Source organism: Anoplolepis gracilipes, chromosome 3, assembly GCF_047496725.1.
Source record: "Anoplolepis gracilipes chromosome 3, ASM4749672v1, whole genome shotgun sequence".
Classification (NCBI taxonomy): domain Eukaryota; kingdom Metazoa; phylum Arthropoda; class Insecta; order Hymenoptera; family Formicidae; genus Anoplolepis; species Anoplolepis gracilipes.
Window position 1 is genome coordinate 4,984,857 of NC_132972.1, and position 26,587 is coordinate 5,011,443.

General features: G+C 34.7%; 1 protein-coding gene across 2 annotated transcripts; it reads left to right on the top strand.

Moving 5' to 3' along the window:
• Positions 1 to 1,584: 1,584 nt before the first annotated feature.
• On the top strand, positions 1,585 to 26,228 carry Shakb (Innexin family member shaking B). 2 transcript variants are annotated; one of them, XM_072887603.1, is made up of 6 exons: positions 1,585 to 2,111; positions 9,195 to 10,619; positions 19,698 to 19,917; positions 21,989 to 22,278; positions 23,153 to 23,406; positions 24,321 to 26,132. In XM_072887603.1, the coding sequence occupies exons 2-5, from the start codon at positions 10,257 to 10,259 to the stop codon at positions 23,399 to 23,401; spliced, it is 1,122 nt and encodes a 373-aa protein (XP_072743704.1). In that variant the 5' UTR covers positions 1,585 to 2,111; positions 9,195 to 10,256; the 3' UTR covers positions 23,402 to 23,406; positions 24,321 to 26,132. The 2 variants fall into 2 exon arrangements, with proteins under 2 accessions (XP_072743704.1, XP_072743703.1); XM_072887602.1 differs by lacking the exons at positions 1,585 to 2,111; positions 9,195 to 10,619 and adding an exon at positions 15,350 to 15,923 and having other exon boundaries at positions 24,321 to 26,228.
• Positions 26,229 to 26,587: the final 359 nt, after the last annotated feature.

Sequence of the window (26,587 nt, forward strand, 5' to 3'; positions counted from 1 at the left end):
TATTCCTTAATAATATCCCATGATATTCTCAATGTTATTCACACGAGCAAAAAAAAAAAAAAAAAAAAATAGATACGAAATATTCGGTAGGTTGGATTACAGCGCGTTAGTTTGATACGGCGCAAGAGATATCGGCTATTAATTTAATTAATTGTAGTCAGGCGCGTAATTGACACATCGATCCGATCGCACGATTCGCACGCAGAGCTCACTTTTGACGATGCGAGAAATGTAAAACGAAGGTTGGGTTACAGTTCAAAATGTGAACCCCGATGCGAGACAATTTTGCTTCGCTCGCGTGATTGAGCTCCCCCTTCAAGTCATGCGTGTTGTATTGCAAAATATACTCTGTAATATATAAAATGCTATGATAATTATAGCGTGTTCTTAGGAATGAAATACGTAAAGTTATTTTGTAATAAGTAGTAAACGCAGACTCTCACATGATTATTTTATTTTTTACACAACCGCGTAAATTCAGAGTTATTATATATATATATATATATATACGATTGAACTGCGAGAGGAGAAGAAAAACTCCCAAGTTATAATCGTCGAATTATTTCCATGCAATGTTTTAATCTAATAATGCATCGTTATTACAATCTTATTATTATGATATGTTTTAATATAGGGTAAACTAGGGTATGATAGCCATACGGAAAAGATGGCCGTAGGCTGTAATTTTTTCAATAATTGCTACATAGGGCGCTTTTTTAATCATTATCAAAGTTAATCGATATTTACAGTAGTTTATGTGCATTGTTCGAAATAACGATATTGTGAATCTTATATCATATTTTTACTTTTGACTACCTGCAAAGTTTTTAATTTGTCCACTAAAAACTGTTACAACGTCGAATAAATTTCAGTTAAGCTATCGTAATCGACGTTAGACATATTATAAAGATATGTAAACTGTTATATGACCTATAATTTTTATTTTCGTTTTCACTATTTTTTCATAAATATTATGGCCATTTTTGCGCCACGATGGTCATCTTTTCCTTAAAAGTTGGGTAAGATGGCCAATGCTTATGTTGTACTATTTTGATAATATAAAATTTCAATTAAATATTTTCCTTTTAATTTCGATAATATTACGTAATTTAAGCTTCAGTGAAGATAATATGTCAAACGCTATTAAAAAATAACAAAAATAAAAGTATGTTTTTTGCATTTTAAAAAAAAACTATGGCCATCTTACCCGAGTTTACCCTAATAATGCTGCGTCAATCTTATTGTTACGATTATTTTGGGCGTTTTCAGAAGCCGCATATTCGTTTGATGCGTGAAGGAAAGAAGGGAAAAAAAAAGAAGATAAGACGTCTATTAAAGTTAATCGACGTCGTAGTTAATCGGTCTTAAATTAGGGATGTATACCTCATGGATACACGCTACGTAGCGGCGGCGGTGGCGGCGGCGACGAGTCTCATCGTCTCTCTCTCCGACGAGATGAACGCGCTCCCGGCGCGCGTACACTCGCGCGCTCGGTTCGGCGTTTCTATTCCTGGAGCGGGCCGACTCCTCGTCTCCGGCTCCCAAGCCGGAGGTGCCATGCCCCGGCTACGAGCGGCGGGAGCGAGGCCAGTGCGTGCGAGTCCGTCCGCGCGGTTTCGAGCGTGTGCGCGGAAGTCGGTTGTCGGAGATGTGCGTACGCGACGTGCGACGGAATCGAGAGCGTGGACGACGACAGGACGCCGACGACGACGACGACGCCGCCGCCTCCGCCTCCGCCTCCGACGCTGCGGCCGTAACAACGGCCGGCCGTCGACGCGATTATTCTTCGCGACTGATCTCGGACAGATCCCGTCCGTCGCTTCCGGTTCTCCGACTCGTGGCCGCGCGCGTCGCGATCGTCATCTCGCGCGATTGATCTCACCGAATCCGGGAATTCCGGGACGGATCGGAATGTCGTATCGTTGTTGTCGTACGTCACGATCGTCCGCGGCGTCGCGACGCACCGCGAAGCACCTCCGGAAGCGGAAATTGCCAGGCTAAGATCACCGTGGGATAGGATCGACGAATGTGACGAGCATCGATCGATCGACCTCTCCGATCTTCCTCTCTGTTTCCTCCTCTCTTGTCGATTTCTATTGTCACTGGAAAACGTAGGTCCCCCCCCCCTACCCTTTGTATGTCGTTGAAATTTGCTCGCGCGAAACTTTATAACTTTAATTACGGAGATAAACTTTGTTCAGAGGATTTTATACCGCAACGTATTTCGCGGTAAACGTTAATGTCACGTCATATCGCGGGTATAGTGGAATAATAATGTAAGTTTAGGATGAAACTATCTCGCTCAACGCTAGTTTCTAGTTTACATGATACTGGACACGTGACATTTTACTGTATTAAAAATTATCATTGATATTTGAAAAATCTCCTATTATTGAAAAAAATTAGTGTAATTCCGACGCTTTAAATTTCGATGCCGCATACACACAAAAATAAATGTATTTACATTTTGTAACAAGGCATTTTTTCCTCATTTGCAAGGTCGAGAAATGCGAACTCCTTTTTGTACACGGAAAAAAAAATCATAAAAATTATAAATTATATTTAATTTCGCTGCGATTACTGCCTCGGATATTTTCGGACGACTCTTGTTCGTGATGATGCATTGCTCGTGAACGCGTGTGGCGAGAGTGACTCGACAAGTGTGGTCTCATCTCGCTCAGATTCGTATGTTTGAAGTATCGGTCAAAAAGCCCCGGTTCTCTCTCTCTTTCTCTCTCGTTTGGAGATTCCAGTGTTTGGATTATCAGTTTCCCTTCGTGAAAAATCGTGGGGAAATAATTTAAGAGAGAAACCACGCGCGCAAAAGTATATTCATTTTTTTATTTTTGCATTGATTGTTTATTAAAGTTTATGATGTATCGAATAAATCTCGCTCTTTTATGACGACTGAACGCGCAGAAGACGAATGCGGATAGAGATTAGAGACACGCCATTATTTGTGCTCTGCTGTTTTTGCTATTTTGCAGAGGCGTAGCAAAGTGAGGCAATAGAGAGAAAAGTTATTATATTAGTTTTATTTTTATTCAGTTAACGCAAGTTATACACATGACAGTTAATATTTCGTCATTATAGAGATCTGAAATCATTGATGGAATGTTATTATGTAAACAATTTTGTATTTATTTCAATATTTAGAAAAATAGATTTAAAAAATTAATTTTGAAAAGAGAAAAATCAATTTCCAACACTAAAGCTCTCTCGTTACAGAAAGATTCAGATGTAATAATTTAATACAATTTATAATCCATTCAGATAAAGAATAATCCTCTTCTTCCCCGAATAATATATATAATTAAATAAATCTTTTTATTAGAATATATATAAAATAAGATTTTTATCATGAAAAGATATACATATATATATATATATATATATATATATAATAAGTTTCTAGAATCATTATTAATTTCAGAAAATATTCGTTTTATATATAGTTTTATAAAAAGTATAAATGCATCGTGAATTTATAATTTATTTCCATGTTGCTGTACCGATAGTGTACGGGCATTGTATCTACCGAAATTTTCGAAGAATAAGGAGAAACCATTTCCATATGAATGATAGAACAAGGCAGAATAAAGAGTTCACCGCGATCCTTCGTAGCGTACGGACGTCTTAAGCTCTCATGTCAGTCGAATCTTCGGTTTCTCATATAGTTCGTTGAATTACATCCGATTTAAAGTGCGTTTGTGTTTTTAATTGCTAGTAAGTTTCCTCTTTCTCCTATCAATCGCGGTTAATTAATTCATCTTGTACAATAAAAAAAATTGTTCACTTCCTTTTCTTTTCGTATATGTATTTCTGACAATATTATATAATATTAAACATATTTCGATAACAAAAGGGGTTGTGCGTTACGTCAAAATAAAAGATAATACGGAACAAAATATGCGGATAAAGTATGTCTTTATTTCCTCTTTCGAAACGTTGATCTCGGCCTTCGTGTTAATTTGCATGATTTTAAACGTGTCATGAATTCCATTCGTAATTGCAGATATTTTGATTCGCACGTGATAGAGCAAGCACGTGACGACGGACCCGGACGATGGCGATCTAATCTCTTAATCGAAATAACGCCGTCTATGCTTTATTTAAACCATGCGCCAAATACGTTTACTACAAGCGCCAGTTAATTCACAAATCTCGGTTACGAGATCGTGAACGTTCTCTCTATATCGGTCTCCTCGCGATTGTCTGAGTATCACCTATTAACGGTGATGTATCACTTCCGTTGCTCTTCGCGTTTCTTCATTAATAAATATTCCAAGTGCCGTTACAACATATGTAATCTAGCATGAGTTATGCAGTTCAAGAGTAGTAAGAATTTTCAAGTACCTCAGAGAGTACCTTGGCTTGTATTTTTGTACTTGTAAAAGTGGACATTTTAGTTATTAAATTTAGACAATGTCACGTATAATTATCGATTCTCGCAAGAAAAAATTTATATTCGAATGACTTCTTCTTATAACAATTTAATTTATTATATTTTATTATTATTAATTGAATACCTAAAAAAATTTTATTATATACATTTCACATCTAACTCCCAACTTAAATATGCATTATTTTAATTTAATTTCAATTTAATTATTTTTATTCCGTCAGTTATATTCATTCCGTTTAATTAGTTTTATTCTGCACACAAATTTTCATATTACCTCTAAATAAAATTATATAAGATTACACACCTGTAATATAATGCATATACTATTTTATATCCCAGCTATTAAATTATTTTAATAATGTATTCATTAATATGAATAAAATATTTTAGTATAATGTATTCATTAATATTCTCTTTAGAATATATTATTTTTTAGTTGAGTGCCTCATGGATATTTTATATTTTTCTGCAAAAGCTTCTTCGAATATCACGATGAATAAAATCTGGCGAACGATGCCGGTAAGTTCCGAAGGACTATGCACGATTACCAACGGTACTTTCCAAGGTATGCCTGCAATGGCATTTTAAAGGTACATGGCTAAAAAAGCCGGAACGGCATATCCATATTTAATTCCACTATAAAGAACTCAGATGATAAACATTCTGAATGAGCTTGTAGAGACAAGAAGGTACAGAGGGCACACATTAAGATTCGATTTGCACTGCGGGGATACTCGTGTAGACGTTTCACTCGCACTTGGCTTTTGCAATCGGATTAAATATTCGCGAAAACATTTTTTGACGAAAGTATATAAATGTCACGCGTCGAAGTCGAGTTCTCAGACAATTAATAGTTGATTCGCACAATCTTTTAATGAACACTTGTCTGATAACTTTCGTCCAACGATTAGCAGCCACTTATTTAATAGTATAATCACATCATAATTTTGCATTTTTTTTACATCTCATTTTTGATAGATATCAAGTTGTAACTACAAATGTTTAGCCATCTGAGATAGATGCAGTTTAAAAATCGTAAACATAGATTCACAATAATATTTAATTTTTAAATTGAGCTCTTTCTCCAAAATCGAAATGATATCGCTTCCATAGTATGAATCCATTTTAAAAATAATAAGCACACGTGGGAGAAATAAAGGGAGATAAAGTGCACAGATAAAATATTATAGTAAAAATTACAACATTTTTTTTGTATAATCGTGAAACATATAAGAAACTTAATATATAAGAAAAATTACAATAGTTTTATTCAATATATTATAATATACGTAATATATTTTACAAAAAGTATTGTAATTGTTCAAATATTTTGATGCACAAACAAATATACATATAATTGTTGATTAAAATTATTTACAGAATCTTTTTAAGTTGATTCACATATTAGGAAGATGGATATCTCTCTCTCTCTCTCTCTCTCTCTCTCACGAATGAATAACAATTTGACAGATACAATATTTTTGTTTCATTTTTAAATATTATTTTAACAAATATAAATAAATACGTAATCTTTTTTTATTTCCTTATTTTTTCTATTTTTCTCTGGATTTTTTTGGAATAAATGTACATCGCCAATGACGTCCGAGTAGAAAGAGACTCATCGCGAGGAATATTCAGAACAAATATTAGAATAAATGCATATAATTTTAATAGTAATAAGTATATCTTAATTCGTTGTACATATTTCAGCTTTATAATAAATGTAAAAGAGAATGTATTTTTCATATAATTTATACTTACAAATTTTCTCCGTTCAAGCGCACTTTTATCTCGCTCTCTCTTTCTTCATTTTGCCCTCAGGTATTTCCGAGCTTATACTCGCTTCTTCGCCACCGCCGCCAGGCGATTTCGCGTGTAGTAGCAAAGTGCAGTCGCATGCGGTAAACGCTAAAATAGAATAGCGTGCACGCCTCAAAACAGAGAATTACAGGTCTCCTAATTTTCTTGTGTTTAGTCCGAGTTCATTTTCGGGGCGGCCGCGCCCGCTTTGTAACGAGATGTACGAGTGGCTCGTATCGAGGCAGATATGGCCTTTGAAGTGGCCGGTGCGTTAATTGCCGCGGAGTTTTCGATCGTTTCGCTTTTCGAGCCCGCCGGCTCGTGGCATTAATGGGATTCGGGGGAGAGAAGAGGAGAAAAAAAAAAAAATTACGAGAGGACCCGTCTCGCGCGCGCGCGCACACGCGCAAGGGGTCGGTTATAAATAAAGCAAGGGCCCCCTCGAGCACATTTCGCTCGAGACTTCGCAATCCTCGTGCTCGTTGTGTATCCGCTGGTACCACTTGTCTCACTTATCATCCGCGCGATACTCCCTATCGCTCAGCCGCATCTGGAAAAAGTTTCTCCCGACATTCGCGTCGTATTTACGCGCCGCGCGTCCGATGCTCATCTACGCGAAGTCAAATAAGAAAGGCGAGACTGCCGGATATCCGTTTTGGAGACGACGCTAATATTCAAGATTTTAACGTCTTATCTGCGTTTAGCCATCGCTGCGCGAGATTAGCAGGAAACTGATAGTTAATTGGCAGATGTGAAAAATATATTGCATTGATATCGGATTTTCATCTATCTGAATCTAGTAACTAAACGCGGATATAATTAATAATTGTTGATTAAAATTATTTACAGGATCTTTTTCAGTTGATTCACATATTAGGAGGATAGATATCACGAATGAATAACAGTTTGACAGATACAATATTTTTGTTTCACTTTTAAATATTATTTTAACAAAAATATGAATAGATACGCATAATCTTTTTTTTATTTCCTTATTTTCTTCTATTTTTTTCTATATTTTTCTGGAATAGATGTATATCGCCAATGACATGCGAGTAGAGAGAGAGAGAGAGAGAGAGAGAGAGAGAGAGAGAGAGAGAGAGAGAGAGAGAGAGAGAGAGAGAGAGAGAGACACATCGCGAGAAATATTCAGAATATACATTCGCCTTTGAAAAGTTTTCTTAATGTAGCATAGATGGTTTCTCGATGTTTTGAACCATTTGATAATTTTGGCACGTCCAACGTTTCTCATTTCTATTCCACACACAGTCGTCCCGTTAAAACATCGATAAAACGTCCACGCGAGCAAGCGCGGAAACAAGTGTAAAATGTTTTATTTTCCCAAAAATGTTTCAACTCTAAAATGGTTACAACGAGCGCATCTTATCTTGGCACAGACCCAATGCAACACAACTTTACCGAGTCGAAGAAAACCCTTATACTTTCGTAACATCGAACAAAGAAACTCCTCTGGAGGCGTTGAATGCATATAACGATATACATATGTATATATCTCTTTCTCTCTCTCTCTCTCTCTCTCTCTCTTTGCCAAGGAAATTACTTAAATTCTCACTACAGTATAAAGAATAGTTTCCGAGTTTAGCGTCGCCTCGAGGAGCATACGCGATAATTTCACCGGTTAACGAGCGCGGATTTGTAAGAGGACAATATTTTATCATAAAATTAATCGACGACCTGCTTGATCTTGAAATTAATCGCAAACAAATCGCGAGAATTCACGTACGCGCGAAAATTTGTTCGTAAATTTGTCAAACAGAATTAATCCGATTTTTACTTGGTGAACGGATAATCGGATTTCTTTCACGACCAAGAGAAATCCGATCAAATCTAATGAATCCAATTGACTCGTATATTGCGGAAAGAATACGAATTGATCTTTTTTACGAATATTAATTAACAAGATTTTCATTTTCTCCGAAAGCAGATAAGTGTACTATATTTAAAAATACATAGAATTTTTTTTTTTATAAGAGAAAGAAAGGAAATTTGATAAATATATATAAATAATAGAGAAAATTTTTTTAATCCAGAAAAGTTCTGCCCTTCATGACACACACTCTTTTTATAATAACTGATTTAAGACTAGATTTCCGGTCAGAAGACGCATATCAACGCGATGAGTTGCGAGCGGATATTTTCGTGCGCTTTCTCCGAAATTTTCCAAGATGTGTCACTATTCGTACTCTCTTTGCTTCATGAAAGTTCGACGGTTCCGAATCGGACGATGACAGCGTCAGATTTTCGATACCTAACACTAATCATTTCGTGTTCCTTTTTCTTGGCACTCTTGAGAATAAAAAAAGAAAAAAAAAAAAGGTGAAGAATTTACGGTGACTTTATTGCGACATCAAACGTAAGACGAAACATGCAAGGTCCCGAGAACGAGACGTATCGTAAAGATTTTTCTCCTCTCTCTTTCATGGACACTTTCCGAGAATATCGCAGTGAAATTTCGGTAAACCGCGAAGGACTCTTGTCATTTAATGGCACGTAATTTTGTGTGATATTGTAATTTTACATATTTGAAAGGCAGCGGAATCATAAAGTTGGACTTATACTTTTCTTTACACAGAAAAAAAGAAGTTTGGTTTCAAAATGTAAATCTTGAAATGAGATTAAATTGCGTTAAGCAAAGAAAATTTCCTTGAATGAAGACATTTTATGTAGTTCGACCAAGAAAAATATATTCTTGTTATTTAAGAATAATTTTCTTTAATGGAGAGGAAAAAATGTTGGATAGAAAATAACACATGTTCAAATCGAAGATTATAATTTTCTTAGAATTAAAATAATTATTTTATTCTTGAAATGACAATTGTAATATTGAAATAAGATTATAATATTGTTGAAATTTAAGATTTTTAAATTTTTCTAAGAAGATTATCAATTGTTGCGTATATATGAAACAATGAACGCGTTCATATGAGTATATAAATTTTGATTTGACACTTACTTTTTTTCTGTGTAGAATACCAAAGAGAGATCAAGAGATAAAGTATTTTAGGAGCTCACATTTCGCTCGACCTATTCCTCGAATCGACAGCTCGCGGTAATATGCGAGATCGACAAATTTACTCATGTCAACGTGGACGATGATGTCGAATGTTGAATATTCGTGTATTGAAATAGTCGAGATTAGAAACTACGACACGACCGTGCGATAAAAATAAAAGAAGAATGCGCGGGAGGACTCGTGCCATAAAATACGACGGATTATTCGAAGGGTCCCGTCAACGCCGGTCACGCACGATTCGGCGATCGAGGGATTGTTTGTGCAAATTTATTTCCAAGAAGATACGATGGAATAAACGCGAAGGAAGAAGAGACACTCTCACGGGACAATTGTACCACATTTCTTTCTGGAAGTGTAAAGCTAACTTTTTCAGAAAATTAAATGCCAAAGATGAACAATAGTCACTGCTTAAGAAGACAGTATTTGTAACAATAAGGATGAGACGCAAAGTATCACATAAGTTAGATAATAGTGATTCATATACTTTTTGATCGACCAAAGATTTTACCAAAGAAATATGTAGCTAATAATATACACCAAAGAGTGATCGCCAAAGCAATAATGCATACAAAATATATATCCTAGTTATATCTTTCTTTTTGTCGATCAAAAAAAATATTCTCCACATGAATCAAAAATGATCGCAAGGACTATGATCAGAGAAAATGAAACAAGTGATATAGTGAAATAAATTTTTTCTTTGGACACGCTATAGAGATTGGGAAATGTGGACAGGAGAATGCATGCGTTTAGCGATTTTTAACGAACATTTGTGCGCGTTTTCGCGATCTCTGTTTAGAATTTCGGATTCGAGTGTCGCGTTCGAAAGTGAAAAAAGTGAACGAAAAACTGGAATTTCAACCCGGTTAAGCAATTTGAAAACCGGAAACGGTGGAAGGTATCGAAGAACGAGGATATGACGTAGAGGGACGCGTAGTCCTGGAGACATTATACTGGGAGATCGCCGTTGCTCGACGTAGCCTGATCTCTTCGTCCTTGGTATCGTTCGGTACCAAGATGCTCGACATATTTCGCAGTCTCAAGAGCCTTATAAAAATCTCGCATATTCATATCGACAGCGCCGTCTTTCGCCTGCATTACAGTCTGACTGTGATCCTGCTGATAGCGTTCTCCCTCATCGTCACCACCCGCCAGTACGTCGGCAATCCCATCGATTGCATACACAGCAAGGATCTGCCAGAGGACGTCTTGAACACTTACTGCTGGATACACAGCACGTACACTATAACCGCAGCGTATCGGAAGAAAGAAGGTTCGGAAGTGCCCTTTCCCGGCATCGACAATTCCAAATCGTATTCCGAAAGCGAGAGGAAGGAGTACAGATACTATCAGTGGGTCTGTTTTATGCTGTTCCTCCAGGTAATATATTTTATTCTCAGGTAACATTTTATTTTCTTCGTTTACCATCCATTCGCTTGCGATTCGGCGAATCTGGCATGAATTATGCTCCAAGGATTTATGCGCGTGAATCGAGAAAATCTTGTGTAAAAAAAAAAAAACAACAACAAAAAATAAAAATATACGATACTGTCGACGCTTAAAGTTTCCGATAACTTTTTTATAGTTTAATAACGAACTGAGGAATTATAGAAATCTAAAAACATTATTTATTGTCTACTTTTTGAAATCAAAATTTTACAAAATATTAAAAAATTTATTGTTCGATTCGCTAGACTTTCATAGTCTTTTAATATATGACCTATTGTGGCCATTTTTGTAAGCACGAATATTAAAAAATGGTTTGCACACAGAAGAATGGCTGCTCTATAATATATTTAATACAAAAATCTTTTCCAAAAATTTTTATATGCATGTTTTTTTTTTTATAATGTCAAATATAACTGTTTCTGATACCCAAGCTCGTTTCTTGAATACACGTCTGTCGATTAGATAAGCAAAACATCAAGCACCCACGTTTAACGTCAAATGTGCGGTTCGCATACGGGGCCATAAAATGGCACCGGTGGTGCTTTTAGCACTGCACTCATAAGCGCTTCCCTCCTCGTTCGTCAATCGTTCGTTTCGCTCAGCTCGAGCGACCTGCAACGTTATTATTTGCCACGGCTTACCATCCAGTCCATTGCCAAGAAAGAAACCTTAAGTATAATAATGCACTAACTGTGTCATTGTGAGGGTCGTTGGTGACTTGTCGCCTTGACGCGTTCGATTAAAGATATTCCGTCCTTATCTTTTTAGCCCCGCTTAGAAAGCTAAACCGTACGACGGCTCGCACGGACGATCGATTTATTATCTGGAAACTAATGAGCTTTAGTGTGACAATGAGTCGTACGTACATGAGAACGCATACAAGGTATTTCTAAGCGTGTGCAAAAATTTGGGATTAGATATTTGTCTTGTAATTAAAAACTGGAAATGCCTTTCCCTCCATTCCTTTAGCAAGCGATTTAAAATAATTCTTGCTATTAACGAGATTGTCGAGTCAAGGAAACTGAAAAGGATTTTGATTAATTTTTATTTATTGTATAATTTATTTTATTTAATATTTCTGATTTAATATTTTTTTTATAATTTATAACTCACGAACTCTCTTTCCAGATCCTTCTTTTCCAGAACATAAATGAAAGCTTGAGGCAATTCTTTGGGTGATTTCTTAAAGAAAATTTTATATACATCAATGTCCTAAATGACATAGTTTTCAAGATATAGCGTGTTAAAATATAAAAAATATTAAGTTGAGGCAGCGCCACTGCTTCACCCTCGGTCTTCAGAATTGAATTCCTTGAATTTTTCTCTGGGGGTTATTCTAAGTATTTAATATTTAGTTTACACTGCTATTAAAAATATTGAAGATTAAGGAATCGCAGATAATTACATCGTACGTGAAATAATTTGTAATACACCAGGTACTCTTAAACGTATTCGCAAATAAATGAGAACAAATTCATACATCATGGAAGTGATCATTTCCAACAATTTCTATAAATTTGTTTATATCAAAATATATTTTTTTAAATCTTAAACACTTCTCTCCTGTAATTTGAAATCTATGCTGTTTATTACATTAGTACACAGAGAGAAAAATTTCTTTCGATTTAATAAAATTTATGCTTGAAATAGTCGAAAAAAGCTATTCATTTCAAGAAACTAATAAGATTATTGGATTTTTAAAAAAACATGTATCATATAATATTGTTTAATTCAACGAAATAATACTTTTTTCAGTCAATAAAAATAATGTTTCATAATGTTGTTTGAATGAAATAAATAAATCCAAACAAATTATTCAAACAAATCCTTCTCTCTGTGTATGTATGAATTTTCCTTTACAACGCGCAAATTACTTATTGTTAGAAAAAATGTGTTTCGATATCGCCGCGATAATATGTCATCGCTCCGAGCTATAAATATTTTTTCAACGCAAAATCGAGCATTTAACACTTGCCGATGATTCTGTTTCGCGATGAAAGCAACGTAAGAGCATGTTATAGGCAAAGTTCGGACGAAACGGATTAATGGCGTGGCGCGCACCTGAAATAGCTGTCCATAGTATTTTTCCTTGTGTTCTCTCTCGCGTTTCTTTCATGCTACTCGCATTGATGTCTCAAAATAAACTCAGTCCGACGACAGCCTACAAAACGTAAATTCTCTCGTATAACGAAGGTTCTCTTTCTATTTCCTCGACTCCCTTCGCGTTTACCGTATGTTTTTTCATCCGGCGTCTCAAAGCAAACTGTATAGTTTAACAGCGGATAGTCGGCGTTTTTTTCACTGATGTGTATTCCTCCTTCTCCGATATAGCCCCGCCAACACTTCTATAATTATCGTTGAGCTAATTTCGCCGTCGGACAATGATTTTCGTCCAACTTGTATATATTTCTTTACCACATTTTGTCATTCTCGTAACATTATTGATTTCAATTCTTCAGTAATCAAGCTTTCATTTATGTTAAGAAAGATATGAAGAAAGAGTTCGTGAGTTATAGATTATAAATAACATAAATTATGAAAAAATATATCAGAAATATTAAATAAAATAAATTATACAACAAATAAAAAATTACAGATATATAAAAAAAAAAAAAAAAAAGAATCAATCAAAAGCCTTTTCAGTTTCCTCGACTTGACAATTTCATTGATAGGGAGAATTATTTTAAATCGCTTTGCTAAAGGAGTTTCGATGGAAAGGCATTTCCACTTTTTAATTACAACACAAATATCTAATCGCAAATTTGTCGCCTTTTTATCGCTTTTCACTTTTCCGCTATTTTCGGGCAGACGATGACAAGCGTAATTTCACAAGTGCACATTTCGGTTCATCGGAGTGTGCTTTTACACGTGATAATGGTGCGTTTAATTTCGTAGCCCGGAATACGCGTGCTCGTAACACGCGCGATTAAGTATATTTTCGATGATGGCGATCGTCGAACCGCCTTGCACTTCCCGTCGACGATGCAATTAAAGCGATGAGTTTTACAAGAATCCGTTGCTTTCGTTTATCCGATAATGTAACCGTCAACCGTCGCGTCATGTAACAAAATAAGGAAGAAAAAAAGAATTTAAGGAAATAAATTATAATCGTTTATTATATCTCACTTCTCTCGTGGATTTTAGAGATGAAAATAGATTTCTTCTCTTCAATACGTTATCGCGAAGATTTAATGATGCGTACGTAAAGTTTACATAGTACGACTCAAATATTTTACAACCTACGATATTATATAAAACAATATTTACGTTTTGGTAAGAGCGCTAATATAACGTATTAAGATTCATTCATTTTTCTTTGATTTTGCAAATCGTTGCCAGTATGATATATTATCGCGTTAATATATTACGTCATAATTTTATTACGCACAACTTTGAATCTTTTCTTGAGTATAATCCATCTTTGAATTCAAATTTTGTTACGTATGTTAAACTTTATTAGCCTAGTGTAAACTTTGAAATACAGCGAAGTGCTATTTATTGTTATAAATTGAAAATCTGCGCGCGCAAATATTTGTACGCACCATAGATATCAGATCGCGGATAATATACTTTAATGTTTCGTCGATCAGCCTCTGGCCGACCATGCTGACCCGACTCGATGCAGGCACTTGCAAGATAATATAAGTTATGTGTTTAGTATCGAGGTCAAGGGATGCCTCTCAAGTCCAGTCAGTCTTCTGACAGCTTGTATCCGAGTCTCACGTGCGTGTTTCTTTCTCGATTCTATTTATCGTCTTTAATTTTTCTTTCATAAGCGTCTATATTTTGTTTTCAAGTTTTTAAAATGTTATTCCATGTTTACAATAAAGTGAATAAGATTATGCATTACATTAATTATAATGATAGTAAAAAAAACAATCAATCGAATGTGTATGTGTGTGAGAAATATATATAGTAACTTTAAGTTATTAAACAAAATTAATAAATAGTGTTTATTCCACGTGTATTTTTGTGTAACGTACATTGTGTTTATAAGGGATCTATTTGCGATTCATAAAGAATCTTTAAGAAAAAAAGTCGCGAAAATAATTGCACCTACTTTTGTTTCGTCGATACAATTGTATGATAAAACTGAAGAGAAAAGAGTAAATTAAAATACTTTACAAATAAAACTCTTTATAAAAGAGGTATAATATTAGCAGATCGAAAAGATGGCAAAAAATAAAAAAAAAGATTTCGAAAAGAAATAACCAAAGGCGTTTTGCTTCTCTAGCAAAACAACAAAAAGTCAATCAACGATATCGTGTGACTTTTATGTGCTTATTAAATGTATACAATGTACACTTTTGTCTTCAGCCTAATCTCAAAACTCGCACGCAGGGCGCGAAGTGAACTACACGGGTGGTCCACTTTTATGACTATAATTGTGCTCTTACAACGATTCATTCGTTATTCATTTCCGGCAATTTAGCTAAAACAATAATCGCGCGATCTAGTTTTAGCTTAATAGTAAAATGAAACGAAAGTGCGGATGAATCAATTCGCAAGTAAGATTAAACGCATCTTGCCAAGAGAAAGAGAGAGTCGAATAAATCTGTGTATAAAAGAGAGCTATATACTTTCACTCAGATATTGTGCTTCAAGTACCCCCCTCTCCCCCCCCCACCAAAAAAAACCCAAAAATTCCAGAAGTGATTTTAACATCGTGATCGGAGTGCAATTCGTCTTTCGATATCAAATCAGAATATTCCGTGAAAACAAATTCATCTCCTTCTCGGTGGAAAACCTACAGAGCAGGAATCGCGAAAGAGGAAGCCCATCGAGTTTATTTCAAAAACTCATCCTCGGGTCTCTCTCTCTACCCGATCATTGAATATGCCATTGATGCTGAAAATGCTCGATCTATTCGGCGCGATTCGATCGCTCTTCAAGGTGCACAGAATCGCCGAGGACTCCATGATATTTCGGCTGCATTATCGCGCCACCGTGGCCGTGCTGTTGGCTGGTTGTCTCACCCTCGCCTGCAAAAGTCTCTCCGGCTCGCCGATACATTGCGAAGCGAGCGGCTCCGTGGACAAGGTCGTGCTGGAGACCTTCTGCTGGCTTCACACCACCTATAGCATGGTGCGCGCGTTCAACTTAAGTCTGGGCCAGGCCGTGCCTTATCCCGGAGTATCGAACAGCAAGGGCGAGGGGGTGCACGGCCATGCGCCCCACCCGCTGGTCAAGCAACACAAATACTATCAGTGGGTTATCTTCCTCTTGCTACTGCAAGTAAGAAACGATGGTCTACCTCTGCTTCTCTCTCTCTCTCTCTCTCTCTCTCTCTCTCTCTCTCTCTCTCTCTCTCTCTCTCTCTCTCTTTCTCTTTCTTTTTATCTCGTCTTTTTCTTTTGTGTTGCGTCTATCGATTTTTTTATCTCCTTTTTTTATCGCATCTTATTTAATTATAATCAACTTTATTTTAGATTAGATTAATATATTGTTGCTTTATTTATTTTTATGTATAAAATATTACTTTTTTGATATTAATTAGAATCAGAGCGCAATTCGTAAAAAAAAAAAAAAAAAAAAAAACGTTAAAATTATTTAAAATTAATAACGCGAAAGATTGTGCCGAGAAATGCTCGAAGCGTTTGTATCTAAATTAAGATAGTCCAGAAATTGCGAGTCCCATAGACTCAAATCGCAGAGGAATATACGATCGGCGGCGAATGTGTGTATTCGTTTATCCGTGATTGATAATCCTTGTTCATAACGTCAATTCATAAATACAGGTTACAGATATATTTCTGCCTTTAAAATGCGTACGTACCTTCGATGCTATCTTCGATCGTACCTCCGCCTCCCATACCTCAAGAATTACTCGTCTTCGCGCACGTACAATATCGCTCTTTTCCTCGACTCCTCTATTTATGCGTTCGAGGCTCGTACAACTCTCTCGTTCTTTGATTAATCGCGCATCCGCCTTTTATTTTGCGATTGATTATTGCCCATCTGGATATATTTTCTAGACTCAGAAAGCTTGACATAAAACATCTATAATATTGCTAATATCTAAAGTTACGATACGGCTATCTTCATTAAATAAAAAAAACTATAAAGTTTAATAAAATTGAAAATATATATATATATATATATATATATATATATATATATATATATATATATATATATATATATATATATATATAAGATATATAAGAAGCGGAAAATTATTTTTTAATTTGAAAAACTTTATATATATATATATTAACGATCTATAAATTTGAATTTCTACGAGAGCATTAGGTACAAAATGCATGTAAAGAAAGTTTTTTAGAATTTTTCCAAGTAATTATTATTTTCAATAATAGATGAGTATATCCAATGCAAAATATAAGGAACAAAGTATTTATATTTGACAGTATCGAAAGAAAAATTAGTTGCTTTACATTACGCGCTTATTTTTAAGCACGTTAGAAGTAGCTATACGTAACACTTCTTTGTTCGCTTCGTCCTCCTTTCCTCGGAGGCTTGTAACTCTTTCGCCTTGTTTAGCTAAATTTACTCGGGGCTAACGTGACACATGGGCCGCTTGCATCGGTCGAGAATCATGTGGCGAAGCATGTATACGATTCTTTCCTCTCAGAAATGGATATTACTCACGTAATATATAATATAATTATAGTAAGCGATTTCGCTGGATTACCACATATCTCATAAATTTCTTCAGTTTTGCCTTATTATTATGAGTTATTGCGACTGAATAATAGAGCTGAGTATGTGCTGTTAAGCTTTCAGCAATTGTAAAGGACGACTTTGAAAGATAAGTCTTAATGAACCTTTCTATTATATTTTGCAAGGCTATTAAAAAACATGAATTATATTTTAGAATACGCTCACAGATTTAGATTTAATTTACTTAGCTTTTCTACGATATAAAAATGATATTTTGTAAAAATTCAAATGTAGAATTTAAGAGTCGACTTAATAATTTTTAAAGATTTAATAAACTTTTAGAATATATTTAATAGACTTTAATATATTATTTTCATTTAATACATGTATGTTATTTAAAGAATAAATATCACATCTATATCTCTCATTCTCTTTCTCTCATCAATGTATTTAAATTTATTTACATATCTGAAGAAGTTTTTAAATTTGCGAGTTTGAATACATATTGAAAGACAAATACAATTGCCCTTTCAGCGGAGCAGAAAATGTGTCCATTCTCGATTCTGGTCGCTGAGAGAAGAGAGGCGAAGAGAAAAACAAATCTATTTTAGGTCACACATTTTCCTTTTCTCTTTATACGCAGACGTTACCTCGCGATAATGCTAAAAGCTGTGAATCGTCGTACAATCGGTTTGACATGTGCGTTTGTTTTACGTTTCTTCGTAATCTTGTCAAGAGCGAGGTCAGACCACCCATTCTGAATACCTACTGCTGTCGTTCTTGTGTAAATCATGCATGTTGAAGTTATTAAACGAATTATGTCGTATATTTTTTATATATGCATATAGTTATTTTATCTGTGATTTTGAATTTTTTAGCACTTGTTAGTAGTCATTATTTTTTTCGCATATAATTATCTTTAAATATAATTGTTGTAATGCGCGCGCGCGCATAAACACACATCTATTATTTACAATATTAAAAAAAATTATTGCAATAATTGGTTTAAACAGTCAAATGATAAAATATGAATTTTCTGTATATTTTATGTAATAATTTCATTTAAAATTCTTATTGAATTTATTTAAAATAATTTCATTGAAAAATCTTATTGAATCTTCTTGATGAATTAAATATAAAACGTGGAATTGAAAATTTTCACGTTAATATGACGAAAAATTATATCATTTTACATATGACATTTAAAAATAAACTATCCTCACAATGAAATTATATCATGTATACATTAGTTTCCATAATAATATTATAACATGTACTCGTATTCCCTGTAATAAAATTATGTCATGTATATACATTAGCTGTCAAGTTAAAACATGTTAAATATGTTGTTTCTCAGAAACAATGTAATTCGTGGTTATAAAGTGTATATTTCAGAAACTCTATTAAAGCTTCGACACGGTTTGAGCACGTATTTCGTCTACTTTCATTAACAATCATCCCGAGTCTATGTCACCTTCCATAAATTGTAATTTAGTAAGAATTTTCTGAATAGTCGCCAACACGTCGCAAGAGGTAACGCGTGCACGTATCTATATTCGATGTACTCCGGTAAGCACAACCCGTGGTCTCTGGCGATAAGCCAGAGAGAGCTTTATATACCGTGAGAAAGGGTTTACCCCCACGTCATGATCTCGATAAGTGCATTGACATCGTTTCGGGAATTCTAATATGAGATAAGATTGCTCCGATTTTAATTAATTCGGATTTAATATCCCTTTTCAAGTTTCTTGGCTCAATATCTTTTTTTCTTTCCCGTGTTTCCGGGACAGAGCTTAAAATATTATTGAATGAGAACAGAGATTGTAGTAGAATAAAATATTATGGTAATTACATATTATGATAAAACCTTGACGAGATAGAATTTAATTTTAATCCCTGGCGAACAGTTCGTATATGTCATATAATCCAACAATATCAAGAATGTCAAGAAAAGATGTAACGCAGCAAAATGAAGTTACTGTAGTAATTAAAATAACTATAAATTAAATCTTGTTTTTAATTCGTTGGACTGCAATTACGCCATGAGTAATGGCGTCCAATTTCATAAAAAGTAAATAATCTTGATAAACAATATTTTCCATCTTTCGAAAGGAGGTAGTTCTGTTGATTTTTTTTCCATTAAAAGTTCATAAATTAGAGAAGGAATTTTTTCTTTTTTCAAGCATTGTTTTAATCAGCAATTATCGGCGCGAGGCACAATAATGATAACTCGTTTCGCGCGCTCTTTCGCATCGATTATGTATTATATATAAGTAGGTCCGCCTCCCCCAGATCTCTTTCTTTCTCTCTCCCTCTCTTTTTCTCTGTAATATATCAGCTATTGGCCGATTCGCCGGTATATTTATTCACTCGGCACTTTGCTCGCAGGCGATCCTCTTTTATACTCCGCGTTGGCTCTGGAAGGGATGGGAGGGTGGTAAGATTCATGCCCTTATGATGGATCTCGACATCGGGCTATGCTCCGAGGTAGAGAAAAAGCAAAAGAAGAAGATGCTGCTCGATTACCTTTGGGAGAACCTGCGCTTTCACAATTGGTGGGCTTACAGGTACTACCTATGCGAGGTCCTCGCGCTGCTGAATGTGATCGGTGAGTAGTTCGCTCTTCTTTTTTCGGTTCACCGTGTGTCCTCGGTCGATGTTTGCGTTTCTCGATCGACAACGTATGTTTGGTCATGATGTCGTAACTCGAACGCATTCCGGATTTTGCGAGTTCCATTAGGCAGTAAATATATATATATATATATATATATACTTTTTTTTACCGCACATCTTTCGTTTACGATACAATAAATATATGCATTGAAAAATATATTTAAAATATTATGTCGCGAAACACATATGTACGTAGCTGGAATTACGTTTGTTACTTTTTTCACTATATAAAATATTAAAATATAAATTTAAAATTAAAACTTTTAAAATAATATTGTATATTTTTTTCTTTCGCTTTGCTGCAGATTTCAAAGAAACCAAAGCGAGTCGCAATTATAATTGTTAAATGTATGTTAAATTTTCTAACAAACGATAAAAACTCTGTAATACAGCTTAAAGAGGAGAGGTCATTATTCATATGGTTACGTTTCTGAGAAATATGTCATATAAAAAATCCTTTTAAAATCCGGTACATATTATATACATGTGAATACATTTATTTTTATTACTTTACTATTTTACTACTTTACTTATCTTTTATACACATAATAATATTTCAAAAAATAAAATAATAATATTTCTTCTTTTCTGTTTCTTCAGTTCTGCTTTCGAACTATATTATACAAACTAAAATTGAACTCGAGAAATATTTATACGTTTATACCAATTTTGAGCAACACTTATCTACTTAAGCTTTAAATCTTATAATTATACCGTTATCTAAAAGCGATAGAAAAATTAAATTTCTGTAGACGTCAAAAGCATCTAAATATATCATAAATTTATTATCTTGTTATTGAGTCTAGATATATATGTATATTTAATATTATTTAAAAAAACAGACCACGATGGTTCAGAAATGCACAAAGAGAGTATCGAGTTTCTATTGGTTCACGAGAATATTGGAATGATTTTATAATTGACTATCGATCAATACGGATTCGTCGATCGATGATCAATAGGGAATAAAACGACGTAATCATTTTAGGCATACCAGAATTCAATAAACATAGGCTTTATACTAATTTGTTTGCGTTAGTTTCACAAACATAGATACATGTACGCGTCGAGAAAAAGGCAGACGCCCGTGTAATGAGCGACGAATGAATGAATCCGATTCACGGTAAAAGTTGGCAGCGATACAGCTGGCCAACTGCTTGCAAGCTTGACCGCTTGATTGACTATGCGATGGCTCGTCAATTTTATGCACAGTCTATTATGTTCTCGGATCAAACAGCGACACGATTGTAATCAATTTAAACGAATATGAACGTTTGATATCTCTCTCGATCATATGTGTGAACCAATAAAGTACAAAAATTACGAAAAAATTGTATTAAAATATAGAAGCATCAATGCACATTTTACCTATACCATAGTAAAAATATATTTGAGATAAAATTATTCGTACATGTATGATATATTTTAAAGGGATTTTTATACGATACATTTTTCTCAGAAATTTGACATATATAGGTAAGGAATTCTTTTCTTTTAGTTGTACGTAAAAAGTAAATCTGAGATTATATGAATCCATCCTTTTTAAGAAACAAATACGAAATATTCTAAATTATGAATATAATATTTAATTATCCTGAATTTCGAAATCATTGAGCTTTATTTACATATATATTAAGATTTATAATATTTGTTTCAATAATATTAGTAAAATAAATTTCTTGCAATTTTAATATTGATATAAAAGCATCAATGCATATTTTATCCATATTATAGTAAAAACATATTTGAGAGAAAATTATTCGTACATGTATATCTTAAAGGAATTTCTATACGATACATTTTTCTCAGAAATTTGACCTATACCATATAAATAAGAAATTCTTCTCTTTTAGTTGAAAAAGAAAAATGAAGGAGATTCTTTTAATTGCTTGCAAATTTTTATATACCATAAGTAATTTGTGTGTTTTATGAGCATCTTTGCGCTTCAGGAGAAAGAGGCACAAGTGATGACGTAAAATTGTAAAGCAACGAGCACATTGTCGCAGGTCAGATGTTTCTGATGAATCGCTTCTTTGACGGCGCCTTTTTGACCTTCGGTATCGATGTACTCAAATTCCTCGAATCCGATCAAGAAGACCGAGTGGACCCGATGATTTACGTCTTTCCACGTATGACCAAATGCACTTTCTACAAGTATGGTGTCAGCGGCGAAGTCGAAAGGCACGATGCCGTTTGCATACTGCCTTTGAACGTCGTGAACGAGAAGATCTATGTTTTCCTCTGGTTCTGGTTCCTTTTCCTCGGCGTGCTCAGTTTCTTTACGGTTTTATATAGGGTCAGTATGATTATCTTATTTTGTAAATAATATAGTAGTGTGTAAAAAAATACAATTATTCGAACACGTCATATTTAATGAAACAGCGTTCTTTAAATGCAATAATATATAGGATGAGTCAATGGATGATTTTCACACAAAATGAAATATAACTTAAATATTTATTTTTTGTCAGATTACAATAGGATATAGAATGCTATTTGAGCATATTACTTGATTCTTTATTTTTTTTAATTTAAAAAATTTTTCATATTTATCTTACATTGCCTTAGTCTATCATACAGATTCGCATGTGTTAACACCATATTGTATAACTGCAATTTTTTCCTGTATAGTGAGTTTATTAATATACAGAAAAAAATTACTTATAAATTAGTTATATCAGATTGATATAGTATCAACAGCGATGTAAACCTGTATGATTATTCGTCCCATATTACATGTAAATAGATATTATTAAAAGTACACAAACAAATAGTTTATTAATTTATTGCTTACAATTAAGTGCTTCCAAATAATAATTCTCAATATAATAATAACGCATAAAACATAAACATAAATTATAATATATTGATTATTTTGATTATATAGAGTAGAACAATGTAGGATAAATGCGGAGGATGTTTGATGAAATGTGAAAAAATTTTTTGTTTAATTTTCAAAAATAAATAAGATCAAGTAATGTATATACTCAAATGGCATTCCATATTTTATTGTTGCACAAGAAACAAATATTTCATTTTAAAATCGTCAGGTTTCACTCTACATAAATATTTTTACAATAATATTTCTTTAAAAAATAATAAAATATATTAAAAAAAAAAAATAAGGCTCTTCTTTATCCTCTTTATCAATATAATCATATTTGTCGCAGATCCTAATAATATTTTCACCGCGCACGAGGGTCTACCTGTTGCGAATGAGATTTCGTTTGGTACGGAGAGACGCTGTGGAGACGATAGTACGTCGCAGCAAGGTAGGCGATTGGTTTCTCCTCTACATGCTAGGCGAGAATTTGGACACCGTGATATACAGAGATGTGATGCACGATTTGGCCAACAAGCTCGCTTCGAGGCATCATCATGGCGTAGCAGGAGTGAAGGGCGAGCTGCAAGAAGCCTGATCGAGGTGAGCGCCTTTCCTTGTTCTCTTTCGCGTGGGTGTCCGTTGAATAACTTGCTCTTTATGACACTGGCATTCAGATACGTATTGAATTCCTAAGCGAAGAATCTCGTCGGCGCGTATCGCCGATCGCCTACGTGATATATGCGCGTCAGATATCTCGTGTGCGTATCGTCGACACATTAAACGGATTTACTTCCATTAAACTGATATCAAACAGCAACGTTGTGACGTGATATACGCGCCAAATATATATATATATATATATATATATATATATATATATATATATATAACCGGCCTCGGAAAGAAATGTTAATTTTACGCAGGAAATATAAATGTATCGTATTTGATATATGACGATACTTTGCGGAAAAAAATATTTAAATGTGTCTCTTCTCTACAATTATGTGGCTCTTTGGATCTCTCGAGAAATCGGATTTAAAATAAAACTAATATATTTACTTCACGTAAAGAGGTAATTTCAAACGTGAAGAAATTTCGAAAAAAAAATAGAGTTACTTTTATACGTTTCTTTTAAAAATCAATATATTTTCTGTGTCGTTCAAGATAAGTGTATAAATTTCACTCGAGGTAATTTTCTCTTGAAATCATCAGCAGCATTATTCATGCATTACTTAACAATGCGCAAGCAAGTCTCAAACGATTTGCACAACCGCTCGTAAAAGAAGGATACGCATCCAGTATACGTACTATAGGTATACGCACATATATACGCACAGGCTCACGCACACAGTATCACTTGTCATAACTGAAGAGTCAAAGAGAAAGAGAGAGAAAGATAAAAAGAAAGAGACGCATGTCCCGATACGCGACGCGTCTATAGATCAATCGGGCATGTCCGATGCAATCGATGCATTCGCTTTAGCGTACCATGAGTCGGATGATTATTGTTGCAGGTTGCCTCGGAGGGTCGGCACGTTCGATTCGCCGTCGTCGTCGTCGCAATCCTATCCTCCTCGATCATTTGCATCGCGCAGTCCACGACTCATCCGACGGAAACGCAGGGTGCGCGATCGCAACCAGAGTCTGAAAGAACGACGGACCGAGGGGCCTTCTTCGAGGATCCGCGGCGGTCGATCCAGTCTCGCGAAGATGTCTCGCGCCTATCCTCTCCGCCGGCTGTTGCTCATCGAACTCGAAGCGATGCGACAGCGATAGCGCCGGATGTCGGAGATGCCGTCTCTTTCCTCTTTCTCCCTTTTACTCCCTCTTTATCATCTTCGTGTACGCACGAAGATGATAACGACTCGCGGTGAGAGGGAAACAACGCGCCAAGTCACTCTCTCGGGCATTAAATATTCGAGAAGTAATAGTTTCGGCGAGCTCAGATTTCAAAATGATCTCTACGTTTAAAGCAGAGCCCTCAGCAGGAATATGAGATACCGTAGTTGTGTGTGTGTGTGTGTATTTTTTGTCGACTCCTCGAAATTAAACTATTCGCCGCATACATACATGCATGCATTACGGTTTAAGATAATACGCGCATTCCAATGGTGTCAACATGAACCGTACAAACCATATAAAAGTCATCGGAAATTTTTTTTGTTACACAAACTTTTTTTGTTGAAAAAAAGAGCAAAAATCACACACGTCGTAGAGTTTCTCCATACGCAGCATATTCCCTATACTCCGATCTCATACTCCCGCTTTTTCCCTTCCATCAGTGAACAATGAAAAATGCGACGACCACGTCGTGTTACAGCGCATTTCGCCGCGTCTTGTAACACGGGGAACTGAACTCGTCGAAATTATACCGGTTTCAATCCCCTGGTCGCTCTCGGGCGGATTCAGCCACGAACGAAAAGACAGAGACGCAGTAACGAGCGATGCAACGGAGCGACAGAAAGGACCAAAACTATTCTGCTGTGCGTTATCCCTGGAGATAGCGATATATACTCGTTAAAAGACACTTGGAAAAAAAATGGCGACGCAGATACGTCGCAGCCGGTCGAGCCGGAGATCTTTATGCCTTCGTATTACTCTCGCCAGAAGAATTGCGAAAGAGTATATTGGATATTGAAAGTATCGTCAGACGGGATTATTTGATTTTTGCGTAGATAAAATTTTCTACCTCTATTAAAGAATGATCTCAGAAATCGTCTAGAAATTAGAAATTAATAATGAGTAAAATTAAAGTCTCTTCGTAAATCTTTAAATACACAATCTAGTCTCTTATCTCTTTTTCTTTATTATTTCCTTTATTACAATATGATGATATTTCTTGCAAAGCAGAGCAAAATAAATCCTGTGTGACGATATATCCTTGCAACTTGTTGTAAGACCGCAGAGCGTTCGGAATACTAAATAGAATACTGCGTATAATATTTGTCTTGAAAAACGACTATTTTAACACTTTGATTGTGTTAACTATGTTTTGTAAGTATAAATACTGGATAAGAAAGCGCTGAAAAGAGCGGAAATAAAGATTAATTAAAGATTATTGTATTATCGTCGCGATATTCGGACGATATTGAGTTTATTGCGATGATTTATTTCGATGGAAAGTTTAGTTTTATCTTTGAAGGATTCTTGTATTCGATCTATGCGCGATTATGCAAGAATGTAATATAATCTAGTCATCATATTTTACGCCTGCATAACTATCGATCGCGAATTTATTTGTTGATATGGACACACTGCCACCGATCGATACGATCGATTTTGCTGTATCTGTCTTCGTTCTATTTAAATGAAGATGGCGGAAAAAATATAAATTACCTTGAAACTTTAAGGGTTGTTCATTTTGTCGATAGTGATTAAAACTATGGATAATACTTTAAGTTATCATATTAAGAATTTTTTCTCTTGATGCCTGCAATATATAATATTTTTTGACAATAATGTTGGATTAAGTAAATATTTTAACAGTACGTCAAAATCTAATAATAGCTTAATTATGTATTATTCTTTTTATAATGAATACTTTACTTATAATAATTTTTTACTCAAACGGAAGAAAAAAAATCTTTTTTATTTTGTTCGCTTATTAATTTCTATTTAAATGAGCATTTCATTTCTTTAAACTTTTTTTATCTGTCGTAATTTTCCAAATTATTAAATTAACCAGAGTGTGTATTATGCTTAATAAATGGGAAACGTTTTCATTATTACAACGAGAGAAAGCCATAATCTGTATTACGTCTTTCTCATTTCAGCTTGCAAT

Excerpts from the sequence above, each read along its gene's own strand:
- Shakb (XM_072887602.1), top strand. The coding sequence starts at position 15,525 with ATGCCATTGATGCTGAAAATGCTCGATCTATTCGGCGCGATTCGATCG. Across the intron at positions 19,918-21,988 it reads CGCGCTGCTGAATGTGATCG|GTCAGATGTTTCTGATGAAT; the intron begins GTGAGTAGTTCG and ends ACATTGTCGCAG. Across the intron at positions 22,279-23,152 it reads TCTTTACGGTTTTATATAGG|ATCCTAATAATATTTTCACC; the intron begins GTCAGTATGATT and ends TATTTGTCGCAG.